Consider the following 20014-nt stretch of genomic DNA (forward strand, 5'->3'; position numbering starts at 1 on the left):
CAGCACGCCACTACCTCCTATCAACATCAGATGGACTTGAATAGGTTTTTCAAAACAAATGATAGGAAAGGAATAAGATTTGAAGACTGTGGTTTGTGCTTGTGTTCATGAGCTCACACTTGCAGGCATTAGCTAATTGTCACAAATCTCCACTCTTCCAAATGTGGCAAGTTAAATAAAATATCATCAGATGTGAGCCATTGGCTGAGCTTTCACATATAAATGAAGCAATCACAACTTTCTGTACTATTCTGTTTCTTATATTTCTAACTCAAAAGAAATCCATACAGGTAACTGACTAACAAAAGAAGATCATTTAAAGAATTTTGTCAAAAGATATTGGATAGGCTTGGATTTCAATTACCAGTTAACAGAGTTGTTAATTTCCTTAGAAAGCCTTTTGGAATCTGTATTAAGAAATATTATGAATAGATTTATTTGTTCTTATTTTTACTTTTCTTATTTCATTCCATTTTTAATTGTTTTCCACTACATTGATAACATATCTTGTGAAATCTTATGGTGCAGCACAAATGATTCAAAAGCATTATTTACTCCAAAAGATTCTGCTGACAGACCTTCTCTAATACTTCCTGGTAAATTGTTTATTATATGCTTCCTCTGCTAAATGAAAATTAGCTTAACTCCACCCAAAACCTGTGGTATAAGAAGCATTGCTCCATAAAATGTTGAATATACTAGGTACATAGAACTAGGAGCTCAGTGTAGCAGAACAAGAGGCCAGTGATTCGGGATTTGTGATAACAACGACATGAATTCCTTCTCAGGTAAAACGATGATTTCATTTCCCTTCTCTCCAGTGATTAACAGACATTGAAAATTAGATAATGTTCAAATGGACCTTCAGCCAAATGTTTATCGTTACGTCTTTTGCTGCAATAATGTTGTATATGTATTTGAGATGCAATTCACAATGTAACACTGCATCAAAATAGATTATTATTTTTCTTATTTGTGCAATGAGCATCTAAAAGTGAGAGAGATTATCATGTTGCCTAAAAGTTTCAAGATTAATACATTCACTTAAAGACAATATTAAAGCTAATTATGCTGAAAGTATCAATTAAAATAATCTAGAACTATAGAATTTTACACAAGAGTACAGAGAAACATGGGCTGAAAGATTTTTGCAGCACTGATGTCGGTGTATAATGTGGTTACATATTTGTCTTATACAAGAAGTTAAATGTATGACAAGTTTGCAAATGTTCTGTGCCCAAAGAGGGAAAGATGATTATGAAGATTATCTGGGAAATTCTTAGATATTTATTTTGTCATTGTTTTATATAAAGTGATGCAGATCCCAGGTAGGCCATGCTTTATAAATAAGATGAATAAAGCTTGGTCATTCAGTCAACATAACATTACAATGCTCGGCTCCTAAATTAGAAATCTGAGTTTGAATCTTAGCCTTGATTGACAATTATCATAATGTTCCTCCACCAAGTTTTGACTGGCATGTTGAGGGTTGAAAAGGGGGTCATTTTAACTTGTGGTAATAATATTAAACAATCTATGTTGGGTGGGATCAGTTCTGCATTATACATATCTCCTGATTTCCAATTTCTTTGAAGGTATCTGGTTTTGGTCATTTCAAACAAAGGGTGAAAATGACCTACCTGCTTGCTATACTGACTAAGCAAGAGTTCAGTAAGAGTTTTAACAACACCAGGTTAAAGTCCAACAGGTTTATTTGGTAGCAAATACCATAATGGTATTTGCTACCAAATAAACCTGTTGGACTTTAACCTGGTGTTGTTAAAACTCTTACTGTGTTCACCCCAGTCCAACGCCGGCATCTCCACATCATAAGCAAGAGTAGGCAGAAGTCAGCCGGCTAGTTACCCTGTTCTTATTACAAGCTAGGATAACAAGGATAAGGGGAAGGGATAAAAAGGACATAGGCAAAAATAAAGAAATGAAGGAGCGTTGCTAATGACCACATTATGGTGGATTTACTGCTGCAGTTCTTTAATCAGTAGTGTCATCTCACACCCTTCTGCACTGTAGGGATTCTATTCTATTTTAACCTGAGTTCCCACAGCCTAGCACTCAAATCAGGCTGTTGATAGTCGTAAATGTGGGTGGGAATTTCCTTGGAATGACAGCCACACCACCGCTGAAACTGTATCGGAAGTGTGGTGAAAACTCTGAGGATGTACGGAAGGAAATTCCTGGCCCTCATCTCCCATATATGCAGCCCCAGTAAGTAAATGCACGATTGGCAACCTGTCCTTTTTGGAATAAAGTCAAGACTTTCGTTCAAGTAATTACTCTGTTGAAGGATAAAAATTAAATTTTGAGCACACTAATCTGCGTAGAGGAGCAGAATTCTGGGTGCCACAGATTTAAGTTGCATTGTGATAGGAAAGGCAAACACCCCAACTTGCATTAACACAATGCCTTTAATGTAGAAAACATCCCAAAGCACAGAGAAAAGCCCCAGCAATTGCAAAAGAAATAGTTGCTTCATGAGTTGTGAGCATACGTGGCTGTGAGTCAGAAGTCTGTTTGTTTGGATGGAAGCCGATATTCCAGTCCAAGGAATGCTACAATGTTAGATGTATCCCCACCTTTGGATGTTGCGGATCCCATGGAATTATGTGAAGAAAAGCAGGGAGTTCCCCCAGAGTCATACACTCCTCCCTTAACCATGATCACCACAGAAGATTAAAGGGCTGTTCCAACTGTTGTGGAATATTACATTTGTACAACATGGCTGTTGCATTTGCTGACAGTGACAGTCAGCATTTCAAAGTAATTAGTTTGGTCAATGAGTTAAAGTGATAGATACACACACTCACCTTTTAAAATCAAACTCCAGAATACCGAAACTAAAAATAGAAGAAATCCACACGAGTCTGAATCGTGCTTCATAAAATATGAGTTATGAATTGGAGACAAGGCTAAGACCGTATATTTGATTTGATTTATTATTGTCACATACCAAGATACAGTGAAAATATGACTAACATAGGATTTCAAAAGTTAAAACATTCTGGGTTCAATAGCAGAACCCTTTCAGAAATTGGGTTCAGTAATTCTGATGGAGGCTGAAATTCTGATTGGACCTGTTAACAGCTCCCTGCCATGAGTTATTAGACACAGTGAAGCCTGGAGTAAGCATAGTTCTTGAGTACTTCAAACATATCCCAAGGGGATGCCAAAGAAAGCAGCGGGCGGCGGAGGGGGGGGGGGGGGGGGGGGGGGGGCGGTGAGGTGATGGGGGGGGAGGTGTGGAGCTGAGTGGGAGGACTTTCCACACCAAAGATTTTCCTGGCCCCAGCTTCTCTGACCCAAAAATACAGAAGGACTCAGTATATGGTTGCCCAGGTTAGCATTTAAATTGGGCACCCTTCCCCTACTCCCAGCTACTTCAGCAGGATCAGAAAGGCCAATGATGTGTACTCCCGGGCACTTACAACTGATGAGCAGCCCTGTGGATTTTTTCTTAGTTTCTTTTATCACAATTTGAATTCAGTACAGGAGTCAAAACAATCAGGGAATTAACTCAGCAGCAAGGGGCCCAGAGAAATTCAACTCCTGGGACACCACCTTCGTGGCCTTAGTCAGTCTCTTGCCCTGAGTCAGTGGAGAGAAGCAGCTACTCAGCAGGTGGGAATACCAGCAGGATGGAGTTCTTGGCACAGTGTCCCGAGAAAGGGCTTCAGGGTGGCATCATGACCTGGCACGGTAGCACAGTGGTTAGCACTGCTGCTTCACAGCTCCAGCGACCTGGGTTCAATTCCCGGCTCGGGTCACTGTCTGTGTGGAGTTTGCACATTCTCCTCGTGTCTGCGTGGGTTTCCTCCCACAGTCCAAAGATGTGCGGGTTAGATTGATTGGCCATGCTAAAGTTGCCCCTTAGTGTCCTGAGCTGTGCAGCTTAGAGGAATTAGTGGGTAAGTATGTAGGGATATGGGGTAGGGCCTGGGTGGGATTGTGGTCGGTACAGACTCGATGGGCTAAATGGCCTCTTTCTGTACTGTAGGGTTTCTATGATTCTATGATGATTAAACGTTGGGTGGGGAGGGGTACCTGGTGCAGGGGAACTGAAACTTTCCTCATGGAGCTCAGGTGAGCACTCCTGTACTTCCTGATCCCACAAAGAAAAAGAAATGAAGAAGAATATTTCGGCCTCTTCTGACACTGTAAGCCTCTTGTTAAAAAAGCAGTTGAATGTTGATAATATAATTGAAGTCCAATTTGCACATTTATAGATTTTTGACGGTTCTCCGTGGTGAACCTCTTGCCTGCTCAGAAGAGCAGGTTAAATTGGAACTCACAGGATTCAACATTTACCACCTGATGACCCCACTCTTCCTTCTTCATTTAACAATGGGGGAGGTGATAGCCTTGTGGTATTATCGCTAGGCTATTAATCCAGAGACTCAGCTAATGTTCTGGGGATCCGGTTTCGAATCCCACCACAGCAGATGGTGGAATTTGAATTCAATAAAAAAATCTGGAATTAAGAATCCACTGATGACCATGAAACCATTGTCGATTGTCGGAAAAACCCATCTGGTTCACTAATATCCTTTAAGGAAGGAAACCTAACTTCAGAGCCACAGCAATGTGGTTGACTCTCAACTGCCCTCTGAACAAGGGCAACTAGGGATGGGCAATAAATGCTGGCCAGCCAGTGACACCCATATCCCAGGAAGGAATAAATTCCTGAACTCATTATTGACTCAGAACTCAAACCAGAACGCAAATCTTCTCCTTTGCCAAAGTTGCTGCAAGAAGCTGGATTTTCTGTTTAGTTCTTTTCTTTAGTGTCATATAAATCCCGAGCTTGAATGAGATTTGAGTAGTGCCACTACATTTGGGGAAGAGTGGGGGTTCTTCAGACCCGCCTCTTATAATCCTGAAAACAGTACAAGACAAAAGTTGCCATCCATTTGGCAATCCTTCTTTGTCCCTGACAGCATCCAACCTCTCTCTGCATTGCAACTCCTTTTGTTATAGTTCTTTATTTATAAATATGACTACATCCTCCTCTGAACTTTTTAGCTCTTGTTTCACTTTTCCTGATCTTGACATCCTCTCCACCCCTGCACTGCAATTCCCAACCCCACGCCCCCCTCCCTTCAGCGCCCCCACTACCCATTGATTTGAAATTCAAACTGTAGCTTTGATGGGTATTCATAAAGACACCAGCAAAGCCTAAGGGTTAAAAGGGCTAACTCTGGATCAGTCTAAGGACTGTGGGAGTAGCAAAGAACAGGATATGCAGCTTTGGAACAAACACGAGTATTGATTGGACAGTGGCTGTTGCTATGCCTTGAACAGTGATTAAACACAGATCCCCATGTGTCATATTCTTGAGACAATTATGACCCCCTGACAGAGGCACGACTCTCAATATTCGTGACCAAAAAGACAGTGATTGATTAGTTCTTGTCCTTGGAGTATGTGACTGGAAACATGATCAGTGCCAGCAGGATCTCTATAAGGAGAAAAGGCCAAGTGACACTGACAGCAGTAAACTGGGATCAACCACTGAGTCTGGGACTCAGACATTGGAACAAAACCCATTAGCAGGGAATCTGATCAGTTTGCCTCACCACGCTAGCATCTCTAAGTCCAATTCATGAGTTTGGATATCTTGTGAGGTTTTGATACATTTTTAATACTTGTGTGTATAATAGAGTGGGTCAAAGGTTAGCTACTTTGTGTGTAACCAAGTAAGTCAGCGGTGAGTTACTTTATGAATAACAAAGTTTGATGCCTGGTGTAATTTTGTGGTAACTTGGTAAGATACAATACAGGGGATTTCTTGTACGATAACTCGAGGGTTTGAGCGTCTTTGTCCATGGCATCAGTTGACCAAGTTCGAGGACAACAAAACTTAAAACACTGTCTCTGAATGTAACATGTTTTACTTGGGTTGCAAAGATTACCTCCCTCAGTCTGACCTTCCTGCTAAAAAAGCCAATAGTTCCTGATTTACTTCATCTCTTTCTATTCATGTAAGCCTTGGCTGTGCCCTGAATATGAGCTTTGTAAATATAGCCACAGTCCCAGAGGCTGCTCTCCCCTTTGAGAGAGAGCTGACTGATGGTGATTTAAGCTGAGGGGCAACATCCATTAGTTGAAGGGCAGCAAAAACAGAAAATGCTGAGCTGGTCTGACTGCATTTGTGGAGAGAGAGGTGAAGGGCAAGATTGAGAAGTTGGGGCCTTCATAAATAACCTCAGCCAGTACGGGAATGGAACGCATGCTGTTGGCATCGTTCCACATGTTCCACATCATGAATTAGCCACCCCGCTTTAGTCCTTAATTTGCCTTTGTCACCTCATTTTATAGCTGCAGAGAGAGGCGTCAAAATAAGAATTCGAAATCATGGAAAAAAGTAGCTCCATAATGATTAAAGCACATCAAATAATCTTTGCTCAAGGAAGTCATAGTAAAAGATAAACATCAAGCCTCCTTAAATACTCAGGTATGCAGTCGATGGATGGATGATACAAGATGGGTGCATTGCCTTCCCTGCCACTATTTCTGCTTTATGCTCCCAGTACATCGAGTTCCATAATGGCTGGGGTTGGGGAGTAGAAAATTCATAGAGTTGATCCTTAAAATTACACCTACAAAGCAAAAGGAGGAACAGTGCTTGAGAGGAGTGAGGAGAGGAAGTAAGTTGTGCAATCTCGGCAACCCTTGTAAAGAGATGAAACTTTCCCGGATAGATTTGACTTTTGGCTGAGTGATATAGAATGCGATGGCCAGCTTCATCTGCCACCAGCAAATCCGCCCTTGTAGTTTTGAGGCCTCAGCTTATTTTAAGTTTGACAAATGATTTTAGGCATCCTGGTAAAACCTATTGGATTGAGGCAAGAATAGCACAGGGTACATTGCAGGGAGGGCGTCACAATTGTGGAATGTGGGGATTCTGGGTGGCAGTCACCTGGATTACAGAGAGATTAATTAGGAGCAGGAGCAGGCCACTCGGCCCCTCAAGCCTGCTGCACCATTTCATAATTCATGGCTGAGCTGATTGTAATTTCAACCCCACATTTCCACCTACCCCCAACAACCTACCCCCTCGCTTGTCAAGAATCTGTCTACCTCTGCGTTAAAAATATCCAAAGACTCTGCTTCCACTGTCTTTGGAAGAAGATAGTTCCAAAGACTCACTACCCTCTGAAAGAAAAAAGATTCTCCTTCACCTCAGTCTGAAATGGGTGACCTTTATTTTTAAACAGCGACCCCTAGTTTCAGATTCTCCTGCCACACCCACCCTGTCAATACCCCTCAGGATCTTACATGTTTCAATCAAGTTGCCACTTACTCATCTATACTCCAGCGATACAAGCCTAGCCTGTCCAACCTTTCCTCATAACATAACCCACTCATTCCAGCTATTAGTCTGGTAAACCCGGAAGGAGCACTCTGCCTCCTGAAAGCCTCACAAAAATAATTCAACTCTCACCTCCAGCTGGCCACCTTCAGTCCTGCCGCCTATGAAACCGGTCAGAGTTTGAGCTGCGATCAGTCCCAACCTAAAATGGCAATTGGGGTCCAATCGTAAGATCCCAATTTCCATATTAAAAGGAGTGGGTAGTCTGGAAAGCCAGCAGTAGACAATGAAAATCATATACATTTCAGAAAACAATTTTGCAATATAGGTAATTTGCTATGTGGTAAGTATTGGTGAGTATTGCATGCTTGGGAGCCAAAGGTGAACCTGCACCTGTGTTCATCATCAATGCTTTCCTTGCATTATTTCATAGAATCATAGAACCTTAGTATCTACAGTGCAGAAGGAGGCCATTTGACCCATCGAGTCTGCATCAACAACAATCCCACCCAGGTCCTGTCCCCGTAACCCCATATATTTACCCTCCTAATCCCCCTGACACTAAGGGGCAATTTAGCATGGCCAATCAACCAAACCTGCACATCTTTGAACTGTGGGAGGAAACCCACACAGAGGGAATGTGCAAACTCCACACAGTCACCTGAGGCCAGAATTGAACCTGGGTCCCTGGTGCTGTGAGGCAGTAGTGCTAACCACTGTGCCACCGTGCCGCCCCTGGCAGGGTCTGTTAGGCAGGAATTGGTGGATGTTGGTTGGGAGAGGATGTTCGAGGGTAAGTCCGCGTCTGGCATGTGGGAGTCTTTTAAGGAACTATTGATAAGGCTGCAGGATAGGCATGTGCCTGTAAAAAGGAAAGATAGGAAAGGTAGGATTCGAGAGCCGTGGATAACCAGGGAAATTGAGGATCTGATTAAAATGAAAAGGGAGGCGTACGTTAAGTCCAGGAAACTGAAAACAGATGCAGCTCTGGAGGAATACAGAGAGAGTAGGAAAGAACTCAAACGGGGAGTTAGAAGGGCAAAAAGAGGTCACGAGATGTTCTTGGCAGGCAGGATTAAGGAGAATCCTAAGGCATTCTATTCATACATTAGGAACAAAAGAGTTGTCAGGGAGAAAATCGGACCTCTCAGGGACAAAGGAGGGGAATTATGCTTAGAACCCAAGGGAATAGGGGAGATCCTAAATGAATACTTTGCATCGGTATTCATGAAGGAGAGGGACGTGTTAACCGGGAGTGTCTCGGAGGGAGGTGTTGACCCGTTAGAGAAAATCTCCATTACAAGAGAGGAAGTGTTAGGTTTTTTAGGGAACATTAAAACTGACAAAGCCCCAGGGCCTGATGGCATCTATCCTTGACTGCTCAGGGAGATGAGAGATGAAATTGCTGGGCCTCTGACGGAAATCTTTGTCGCTTCTTTGGACACGGGTGAGGTCCCTGAGGATTGGAGGATAGCGAATGTGGTCCTGTTGTTTAAGAAGGGTAGCAGGGATAACCCAGGAAATTATAGGCCGGTGAGCTTGACGTCCGTGGTAGGGAAGTTGTTGGAGAGGATTCTTAGAGACAGGATGTATGTGCATTTAGAACGGAACAATCTCATTAGTGACAGACAGCATGGTTTTGTGAGAGGGAGGTCGTGCCTTACAAATTTGGTGGAGTTTTTTGAGGAAGTGACAAAAACGGTTGATGAAGGAAGGGCCGTGGATGTCATCTATATGGATTTCAGTAAGGCATTTGACAAAGTCCCACATGGCAGGTTGGTTAAGAAGGTTAAGGCTCATGGGATACAAGGAGAAGTGGCTAGATGGGTGGAGAACTGGCTTGGCCATAGGAGACAGAGGGTAGTGGTCGAAGGGTATTTTTCCGGCTGGAGATCTGTGACCAATGGTGTTCCGTAGGGCTCTGTACTGGGACCTCTGCTATTTGTGATATATATAAATGATTTGGAAGAAGGTGTAACTGGTGTAATCAGCAAGTTTGCGGATGACACGAAGATGGCTGGACTTGCAGATAGCGAAGAGCAATGTCGGGCAATACAGCAGGATATAGATAGGCTGGAAAATTGGGCGGCGAGGTGGCAGATGGAGTTTAATCCGGATAAATGCGAAGTGATGCATTTTGTAAGAAATAATGTAGGGAGGAGTTATACAATAAATGGCAGAGTCATCAGGAGTATAGAAACACAGAGGGACCTAGGTGTGCAAGTCCACAAATCCTTGAAGGTGACAACACAGGTGGAGAAGGTGGTGAAGAAGGCATATGGTATGCTTGCCTTTATAGGACGGGGTATAGAGTATAAAAGCTGGAGTCTGATGATGCAGCTGTATAGAACGCTGGTTAGGCCACATTTGGAGTACTGCGTCCAGTTCTGGTCGCCGCATTACCAGAAGGACGTGGAGGCGTTAGAGAGAGTGCAGAGAAGGTTTACCAGGATGTTGCCTGGTATGGAGGGTCTTAGCTATGAGGAGAGATTGGGTAAACTGGGGTTGTTGTCCCTGGAAAGACGGAGAATGAGGGGAGATCTAATAGAGGTGTACAAGATTATGAAGGGTATAGATAGGGTGAACAGTGGGAAGCTTTTTCCCAGGTCGGAGGTGACGATCACGAGGGGTCACGGGCTCAAGGTGAGAGGGGCGAAGTATAACTCAGATATCAGAGGGACGTTTTTTACACAGAGGGTGGTGGGGGCCTGGAATGCGCTGCCAAGTAGGGTGGTGGAGGCAGGCACGCTGACATCGTTTAAGACTTACCTGGATAGTCACATGAGCAGCCTGGGAATGGAGGGATACAAACGATTGGTCTAGTTGGACCAAGGAGCGGCACAGGCTTGGAGGGCCGAAGGGCCTGTTTCCTGTGCTGTACTGTGCTTTGTTCTTTGTTCTTTGTTGTGGACTAATTTAAAAAGTTTTATTGCTACAGTTAGTCAAGAACTCCATTGTCATTATACCATGTAATTATCAGCAGGAGAGAAAACCTTGGTCTTCTTTTCACCTTATAATGCCTACATTTCTATGTAGGCTCCTTTCAAAATATTGCTGGTCACATCAGCAGTATTAACAGGGCAGTAGGACTGCCGACACAATTTTAAGATTGTTAATGCCAAGAATAGCTAGTTAAAATTAAACCCAGTCATACTCGATCCTTTGAAATAATAAGATGGAATAATCAGTAGCCTTCAGACATTTCTGATGTGGGAATAAACAGATGCTTCAAAAAGAAAGTGTCAAAAATAATACCATACCTTCATTCCAGCAGGGAATCTGAAGTAACCACCGGATTAATACTGGCCAACTTGGATGAAGTAAGTGTGCCAGGAGATAAAAACTAACATGGGTGCAACCACCAACTAAATTACGATAGGGATGCTTAATGGCCACCCACACACATGCCCCTCCCACATTCCTGGACTGTCTGCACACCCCTTAACTTTTCATTAACCTCATTATTGCCCAGACAATCAAATGACGGTCTGTGGTGCAGACTCTTTCAACAGAACTGTGTTTGCAACACTCTGCACTGTTCAATTTGGGACAAAAATAGAACACGCTGGAAATATAAGCAGATCCCACCAGCATTTAAAAAGAGAAAAGGCAGTCCTTCTGTGTAGCTCTCAGGAGTAATGTCCCCCCGCCAACCCCCCCCATCCCCTCCAACACCCCAGCCCCCACCCCTCCAACCACCCCCCTCAACAATCCCCACCCCCCCAACCCCCCCCCAACCTCCCCAGCCCCCAACCCCCCAACCCCCCCAGACCCCCACAACCCCCCAAACCCCCCCAACCCCCCCAGCCCCCAACCCCCTCCAACCCCCTCAACAACCCCCCACCACCCCAAACCCCCCCAACCTCCCCACACCCCCAGCCCCCCCCCGCCCCCCTCCAGCCCCCCCACCCCCCCCACCCTCCCACAACCCCCCACCCCTCCCACAGCCCCCCCAATCCTCCCACAACCACCCCACCCCTCCAACCTCCCACCCCCCCAACCCCCCCCACCCGCCCCCCCAACCCCCCCCCCCCCCCCCCAACCCCCCCACCCTCCCCCTCCCACCCTCCCTCCTCCCCCCCTCCCCTTCCACCCTCCCCCCTCCCCCCCCTCCCCTTCCAACCTCCCCCCACCCTCCCCCCTCCCCCCACCCTCCTCCCCCCCACCCTCCCCCCTCCCCCTCACCACCCCTCCCCCCACCACCCCTCCCCCCCCCCACCCCTCCACCCTCCCCCCTTCCCCCCCACCCCCTCCCCCCAATCCCCCCACCCTCCCCCCAATCCCCCCACCCTCCCCCCAATCCCCCCCCACCCTCCCCCCCAATCCCCCACCCTCCCCCCAATCCCCCCAATCTCCCCCCAATCCCCCAACCCCCCCAACAATCCCCCCCAACCCCCCCAACCCCCCCCAAACCCCCCTCCCAACCCCCCCAAACCCCTCCCAAACCCCCCTCCCAACACCCCCCACCCCCCCTCCCAACCCCCCCCCCCTCCCAACCCCCACCCCCCCCCCCACCCCCCTCCCACCCCCCCCAACACCCCCACCCCCCCCTCCCCAACACCCCCCACCCCCCCCTCCCAACACCCCCAACCCCCCCTCCCCACCCCCCCTCCCAACCCCCCCAACCCCCCAACTCAATCCCCCCCCAACCCCCCCAAACCCCCCCAACCCCCCCCTAACCCCAACCCCCCCAACCCCCCCCAACCCCCACCCAAACCCCCCCCAACCCCCCACCCAACAACCCCCCCCAACCCCAACCCCCCCAACCCCCCACCCCAACCCCCACCCCCCCCCAACCCCAACCCCCCCCCAACCCCACCCCCCCCCCAACCCAACCCCCCCCCCCCAACCCCAAACCCCCCCCCCAGCTGCAGGTTTGTAGGCAGGGAGGTGGCTATAAGCTTCTTCAGCTAGCTTTCCCACTGCCTTTCGCCCACCCCAACCTCTCTGCAATTTGATGGTGGAACAGTTGAGGCCTTGGTTGGCTCGCATATCTTGCCCCAATTGAGGCCCTTAAGTAGGCAACTAATGATCACTTAAGGGCTGTTTCCAGCCTCAATTTTTAGGCTGACGGGAAGTGTAAAAACTGTGGAAAGTGGGTAGAGGGTGTAGATACATTAGGGAGGGAGTGGGGGGGATGCAGAATCAGTCGGGGAGGGGTGGGGGAGGGTTGTAGAAACAGTCGGAGGGGATGGGGGATGTAGAAACAGTAAGAAGGAGATGGGGGGGTTATAGAAACAGTGGGGAGGGGGTGGGGATGTAGAAATGCTAGGGAGGGGGTTGGGGGTGTAGAAACAGTGGGGAGGGGGTGGGGGTTGTAGAAACAGTTGGGAGGAGATGGGGGGGTGTAGAAATAGTGGGAGTGAGGGTTTGGGGTGTAGAAACACTGGGGAGGTTTGGAGGGTGTGGGGTGCTGAAAAGTGACCTTACTCAGGTCTCAAGTGGGCCAGGACTCCATCAAAAAACCTCCTTTCAACATCACCCCCACTCCAAAAGATGTGGCACCTGCAGGTGTTCCCTTTTCCCCTGGCCTCTCACCACAATGCTCCCATCCTGGATCCCTGGCACTGTGAGGCAGCAGTGCTAACCACCATGCCACCCCATTTCTAGGCTAAGAGCCCACGATCAAGAAACACCCGATGGAAATTTGACCTCCTCTTCTCCAACGCATTGCGTAACTTGTAAGCTGCTTCTTCTCTAACTCTGCTGTCCCTCCCAGTTGGTATTCTCTGCAAATTTGACCTTCTGCACTGAGTCTCTGAGTCTCTGGGTTGAGGTCATTTATGAGAAGCGGCAGCAGTCCCAATACCAGAGCCCCGATTTACCTGATTCACTACTTCCCTCCCCTCAATCTGACATATGATTACTCTACTTTGACTTGAGGGAGGTGCTGGTGAGTCTCACATTCTGGCTTCAGCCTCATTTAAAGTTGAGCCGTGAGGTGGCAAATAGATCCTGATGTAACTCGCAGCATTGAGGCCTGAAGGTCGAGCTGGGAAAGGCTGTCAGTGAATTAGGGAATGGAGGGGTTTGGGGGGCGGGGGGGGGGGGGGGGTGGGGAATGGAGGGGTTTGGGGGGCGGGGGGGGAGGGGGGGAGGGGGGGAGGTGAGGGGTCATGATCAACCTGCTCTTCTGAGGCTCACAAAAATAATTTGCCTCTCATTTGGTGGGTTTCTTTAGCTCCATCGCACATGGAATTGGTCGATGCATGCAAGGGAGGCAAAAATAGTTAAATTGACCCCATTGTTTCTTATCCTTTAGCCGTCTTTTTATTCATTCATATGGAATACCCACAGCTTAAATGAAGCAATCGCCTTTTCAAATGAAAATTTATCAAAAGCCTTTTAAAGTCACTGTGCATCATCGGGTTTAACAAATCCACTAGTGTTGTCGCTTTGTTAAAGTCATGGAGGTTGATTAGGCAAAATCTTTTATGTATAAATCCATGCTGACTGATGTTTCTGCTGTAATTAATCCTCTACAATTCATAGAAATCATAGAAACCCTACAGTGCAGAAGGAGGCCATTCGGCCCATCGAGTCTGCACCGACCACAATCCCACCCAGGCCCTACCCCCACATATTTACCCGCTAATCCCACTAACCTACGCATCACAGGACTCTAAGGGGCAATTTTTAACCTGGCCAATCAACCTAACCCGCACATCTTTGGACTGTGGGAGGAAACCGGAGCACCCGGAGGAAACCCACACAGACACAAGGAGAATGTGCAAACTCCACACAGACAGTGACCCGAGCCGGGAATCAAACCCGGGACCCTGGAGCTGTGAAGCAGTAGTGCTAACCACTGTGTTACCGTGCCACCCATTAAAATCACTATGGCCTGCAATCTGTAGCTTTGTCCATGGTGTTCGCTCTAGCTTTCTAAGCACGTTCTCTTCAAAGACCTCCTTTCCTTTTGCAATGTTGGATAGTGTTTGGAATCTTGGTTAATTTTCAGTGACCATGGACGCTTTTACTTGAATAACCCTGCTGGTACATTTTAGCTACCATAATCTCTGGAGTGGCCTCATCTATTTAAAAATGGAAAACATGAAAAATTCATCGCACAGAAGGAAGAGAATTTGTATCTGTACCTTGAGCAACAGCGACCCAGCCTAATCACACTTCCATTTCTTGGTCCGTAATCTTGGAGGCACGGTAGCACAGTGGTTAGCACTGCTGCTTCACAGCTCCAGGGTCCCGGGTTCGATTCCCGGCTGGGGTCACTGTCTGTGTGGAGTTTGCACATTCTCCTCGTGTCTGCGTGGGTTTCCTCCCACAGTCCAAAGATGTGCGGGTTAGGTTGATTGGCCAGGTTAAAAAAAAAATTGCCCCTTAGAGTCCTGAGATGTGTAGGTTAGAGGGATTAGTGGGTAAATATGTGGGGGTAGGGCCTGGGTGGGATTGTGGTCGGTGCAGACTCGATGGGCCGAATGGCCTCCTTCTGCACTGTAGGGTTTCTATGATTTCTATGATAATGCCTCCGAGTGAATAGCAAAGTATTTTTTAAACATGATACAAGTTTCTGACTCTACCTCCCTTACAGGCAGTGTGTTCCAGACCCCCATCACCCTGTGAGTGAAAACATTTCTCCTCAACTCTAACCAGTGTCCCCTGGTTATTACATTTTCGCACAGGGAAAGAGGTTCTTGTTATCAACTCTATCTAGGCCCCTCATAATTTTATACATCTCCATTAAATCTCCCTTCAGCCTCCTCTTCAGTCTATGCAATCATACCTCGCAGCTAAAATGTCCTTGTCAATCTCTTCAGCAGCCTCTCTGTTACAATCAGATCCTTCCTGTACTGTATTCACTATTCTAGCTGCACTCTAACTCATTTTTTATACAGTTCCAGCACAACCTCCTTTGCTCTTAAGGTCAATGGGTGGAATTTTCCACTCCTGCCAGTGTCTGGAATTGCGGCAAGCAGCAGCACAGGAGTCATGGCATAAGTTTGTTTTGCACCAGCAGGAAATTAGTTAGAATCATAGAATCATAGAACCTTACAGTGTAGAAGGAGGCCATTCGGCCCATCGAGTCTGCCTAGGCCCTATCCCCATAGCCCCATTCACCCTAGCTAGTTCCCCTGACATTAAGGGGCATGGCTAATCCACCTAACCTGCACATCTTTGGATTGTGGGAGGAAACCGGCTCAAGCCATGGAGAACAAGGCCGAGCTGAGTATTGCTCTCGAGGGTCAATGTCCATTGAAGGAACATTGCTCCTTGACTAATGGTGTGCATTCATGCAGGGCAGGGGGCACGGTGGCACAGTGGTTAGCATTGCTACCTCACAGGATGTATTCGCCTTAATCAATACCCTCATTGTGGATGTGCAGTCTTGGCTGAGAGGGATGCTGAGCCACTTGTGGGCCTCCAGGATGTTATTACTCTGCAAGGTTGGCTTGAGACTGGATTCCTGACTTGGCGCTAGAGGGAGACCATTCAAGGCAATTTACAGTGATGTCTCAATTCTATTTGTCCACAAATACAAGAAGGAGTGGAAAATGCAGGTTGCAGGCAGTGCTGCTTTATTGATGGCTCTGCAAGACACCACTGAAATCTGGCTTCCAATTATAAAACACCCACCCACCATTGACCTTTGCTTCCTGCCACTGAGCCAATTTTGGATCCAACTTGCCACATTTCCTTGGATCCCATGAGCTTTTAATTTCCTGACCAGTCTGCCCTGTACCTTGTCAAAAGCCTTGCTAAAATCTATGCAAATGACATCTTGGGCAGAATTGAACAGTCCTCCACTGGCAGGTTTACAGAGGGATGGGAATGGTGGTGAGGGGCAGTTAAATTACATGGGCAACATTCCCTCTGCCCTCCCACTTGCCCCAATCTGTCCTCAATTTTATTGGCGTGGATTATGAGCAGACCAAGCTCCTGTCTAGGCAAAGAAAGAGTTCCACGTGGCACAAGATGTGCATTCAATGGGACTGGGGCACCCTGCTATGCCTTTACTTATTAGATTACAATCTAAATTTATAAGGTGAATGCTTGGTCCTGTATGTGCACACCTTAAAGGCAACATTGGTCTATTTGTTCCCTGCACCGCATATTCCCAATAGCTGTGAAACTTCACGCATGCTTAGAGGGACCAATGGCTAGGATTTTTATCCCTCTCCGTGGCATGTTTGGCAGCAGCAGGAAGTGGGGCACCACTCACTGGTGGCAGGATCCTATGACCCCGCCATTGTTCAACGGGGTTTCCTTTGAATGGACCCCTTGCCGCTGGGAAACCCATGGCGGGAGTGGGCTGTCGGCTGGTCCATAAGATCCCACCGGCGAGACTGGTAGCAAGAGTTTGGTGATTGTCACTAACTAAATTTCTTTGAACCATAACTCTAAAAAAGGTCAACTATAACACTCACCAATCAACCTCCTGTCCCATCGTATCACTCTCTGATTTTCTGCCAAGTATGCACTCCTTGTGCCAATGTTTAGCTCTGTGCATTGTGGTTCCATTTCCCCTGCGCTATTCATGCCACGACTATTACTCCTCCTGTGTTCATGTATGCACTTAATGGATTGACGTGCTATTTATCCCATTAGTGCTTAGGTAGCATTCTCCAGTCTAAACTGGTTGTCACTTTTCCTTCAAATTAGCGGTGACTACACTTCAAAAGTATTTCATTGGTTGTAAATTGCTTTGGGGTGTCCTGAGTTCATTAAAAAAATACTGTTGCATAAATGTAAATTATTTATTTTTTCAATCTCTCTTGGCTCCTTGCCAGGTTAATACACCCAATATCTCCATTTTGGCTTCCTTCAGCACTTTTGCCTCTGTTCAATCTTGAGTCGAATGTAAATCTCACCACATCACTCGGCTGACGTAACTCATTTACTGATTCTCTTACTCTCTACTAATCCTTTCAAATTTCCTGCTGTCTGCCCACTTCTATATTCTTGTACCTTGCTTTCTAAAACTCAAGTGTTCTCTCCTGAAGTTTTCTTCTATTTAATGCCCCCTTTTTAATTTTTACTTGCTATCAGGGATTGCTTTATACTCTGCACTCTCCCTATTAACTTTACATTTGGTTAGATGCTCTTCTTATTTCTACTTCTGATGCTATTTTCTTAAGTTTCTTTAATTCTGTGACCCCTTTTCAGTTCTTGGATTCTCTTAGTGGCTTATCTACTCTCCCAGAAGCCCACAACATGCCATGCCATATGATATGTTTTGTTATGCTGCGAAGTTTCTGATTATTTTCCCGTTTATAATTTATTTCTTTTGGTACTGATAGCTACTGCTGGAATCTATCTCGGACCTTAATCTTGGATACAGGCCAGAATTCTCTGACCTTGCCCGTGGCTAGGATTTTCCAGTCCCGCTGCAGTATATGCAGTTTTGGCTGAGTGCCAAATTCTTTGTTCTCACTGGCAGCAGTAGTGGGTGAACAAGATCGGAGACTCTCGCGAGAAAGTATATTGGGAGCGATTCTCCCAGCCCGCTGCGCTGCTAGAGCAATGCAGCGGGCTGGGGGGACATCAGCAGAGGCCATGTAGCGGGTTTCCTGCTGGGCGCCATGGCCTCCGCGAGTCTCCAGCAGCCAGATTCCTGGGATTTACTCCAATTTTTACACGAGTTCAGCACTTAGAATTTTTTTGGGAGAATCCCACTCACTGAGCTGTGGGCCTGAATTCTCCGACCTTACCTGCGGCTGGAATTATCTGACCCCGCTGCTGTGAACAGAGATTTGGCTGAGTGCGGTAGTGGGATATCCGAGACCAGAGAATTCTGGCCATAAAGTCTTTCTGGAATGATGCACTTGAATGACTAACTTTAGATTTTGACTTCTCATTGCTGGAAGCTCCATAATAATTTTCAATACAATGGGTTGAAAATTACTGGAAAACTGCACTGTGAAATTGGACTCAACTATATTCATAGAAATGAAATCATAGAAACCCTACAGTGCAGAAGGAGGCCATTCGGCCCATTGAGTCTGCACCGACCACAATCCCACCCAGGCCCTACCCCCACATATTTACCCGCTAATCCCTCTAACCTACGCATCTCAGGACTCTAAGGGGCAATTTTTAACCTGGCCAGTCAACCTAACCCGCACATCTTTGGACTGTTGAGACTGTTTGGACTGTTTATATTGTTGAGTTCAACTTTCATTGCAAAAATCAAAGGGAATTATGGAGTCAGTGAGTTATACTATGAATGCAACTTGAGTTCTTGGAACCTTTGAGCCATTGAAAGTTTAATCATTACATCTCCTCCAAGGCATGACAATGACAGGAAATATATGATTGGATTTTCACTCGTTTTCTTGCCACTTCTAGTTAGACTGAAAAGTTAGGATGTAGTGTGCCCTTCGTCATCTAATGACAATGTGATTTTTGGCTCTCACCTTCAATGGGGAAGACCATTAAAGATTTGGAAATTTGTCCATCTGAAGCTGGAATTGGTCCCTTAGGATTTTTAACCCCAAAAAACAGTAAAGGATAATGCTCTGAATTGGTTCTTGTATGCCTTAAAAATAAAGTGGAGATGCCGGTGTTGGACTGGGGTGCGCACAGTAAGAAGTCTCACAACACCAGGTTAAAGTCCAACAGGTTTAGTTGGTAGCACGAGCTTTTGGAGCGCTGCCTCTTCATCAGGTGAGTTCACCTGGGGCCTTCATCTCACTTGTGTGTGTGTCTGAAGACAAGTATTTTAGGAAACTCACCCCACTCTACATTGAGAAGATCAAAGGATTGCCATAGTATCCCATAGGACATTCCCATATTCTTCATTGCCATGAATGAGGAGGAGAAGCAGATACAGGAGGTTGGTGTCGAGTACCCCCAGAGAGTGCACAGGGAGCAGACATCATTCCACCAGTTGGGACTTACCAAAGAAACAAGTTGTTACTTCTGTGAAATGCTGCAGGAATGCCTGAATGTCCAACTTCCTGTTGGACCAAATCGGTCAAAATGCAGGTGACCAAAGTTCTCAATTTCTATATCTCTGGGGCCTTCCAGTCATCCACCGGAGACCTTAGCGGCATCATCCAGAGAGCAGCATTTGAAGGCCTGCATTTGAGAGATGACAGAATACTCTCATTCACAGGGGACGGTACTTAATTAAATATGATAGACCTCCCTGAAGCAAAGCTTCAGGGCCATTAATTCCTCCAAGATTGCTGGCTTCCCCGAAGTACAAGGAACTATTTATGGTATTCATTGACATCTGCTCTGAGCTTTTAACACTCCTTTGTTTTAGAAGTTTCCCAATGGCGGAGTATTTTTGAGATCCACCACTACTCTCCTCCAAATTGTCACTGCAGCAACTTTTGGAGTAAATATTTTCAATGACAAAATCAGCATTCAAAACGGCATAAGTTATGATTCATTCTGCCAATTGGGCCATTCCAGGAAATTCTACACGAATAACCCATATCACCAAGAATTAGACCCAAGGACATCCAGCTTTCAAACAAACAGAGTGATACAGAGTGGTACATGCAGGATTATTTTCCTCTGAGCACAGTTCTGCCGGTTGTAGAAAGAAAGCTGGGGTGGCTGGATTCTGTCAGCACTGAGCTCGGTCAGGATATCATGTGGAGAGAGATTAGGGGAGTAGGTAATTACTAATGCAGTGATGGGCAATCTCTGGCCCCATAGGCCATATGCAGCCCATCAGGCTTCTGAGTGCAGCCCGCGAGACATTTTGTTGACCACTGC

At 46.4% G+C, this 20014-nt stretch overlaps 1 protein-coding gene across 1 annotated transcript in view; it reads left to right on the forward strand.

Moving 5' to 3' along the window:
* Positions 1-691: 691 nt before the first annotated feature.
* The window catches only part of LOC144495843 (uncharacterized), a 54736-nt gene continuing 35413 nt past the window's right edge, over positions 692-20014 (forward strand). The window contains exon 1 of the mRNA XM_078216459.1: positions 692-788. Within this exon, the coding sequence (XP_078072585.1) occupies positions 773-788 (16 nt within the window). The 5' untranslated portion in view covers positions 692-772. The remainder of the gene's footprint in view (positions 789-20014) is intronic.

The sequence above is a fragment of the Mustelus asterias genome, chromosome 7 (genome assembly GCF_964213995.1).
Source record: "Mustelus asterias chromosome 7, sMusAst1.hap1.1, whole genome shotgun sequence".
NCBI classification, from domain to species: domain Eukaryota; kingdom Metazoa; phylum Chordata; class Chondrichthyes; order Carcharhiniformes; family Triakidae; genus Mustelus; species Mustelus asterias.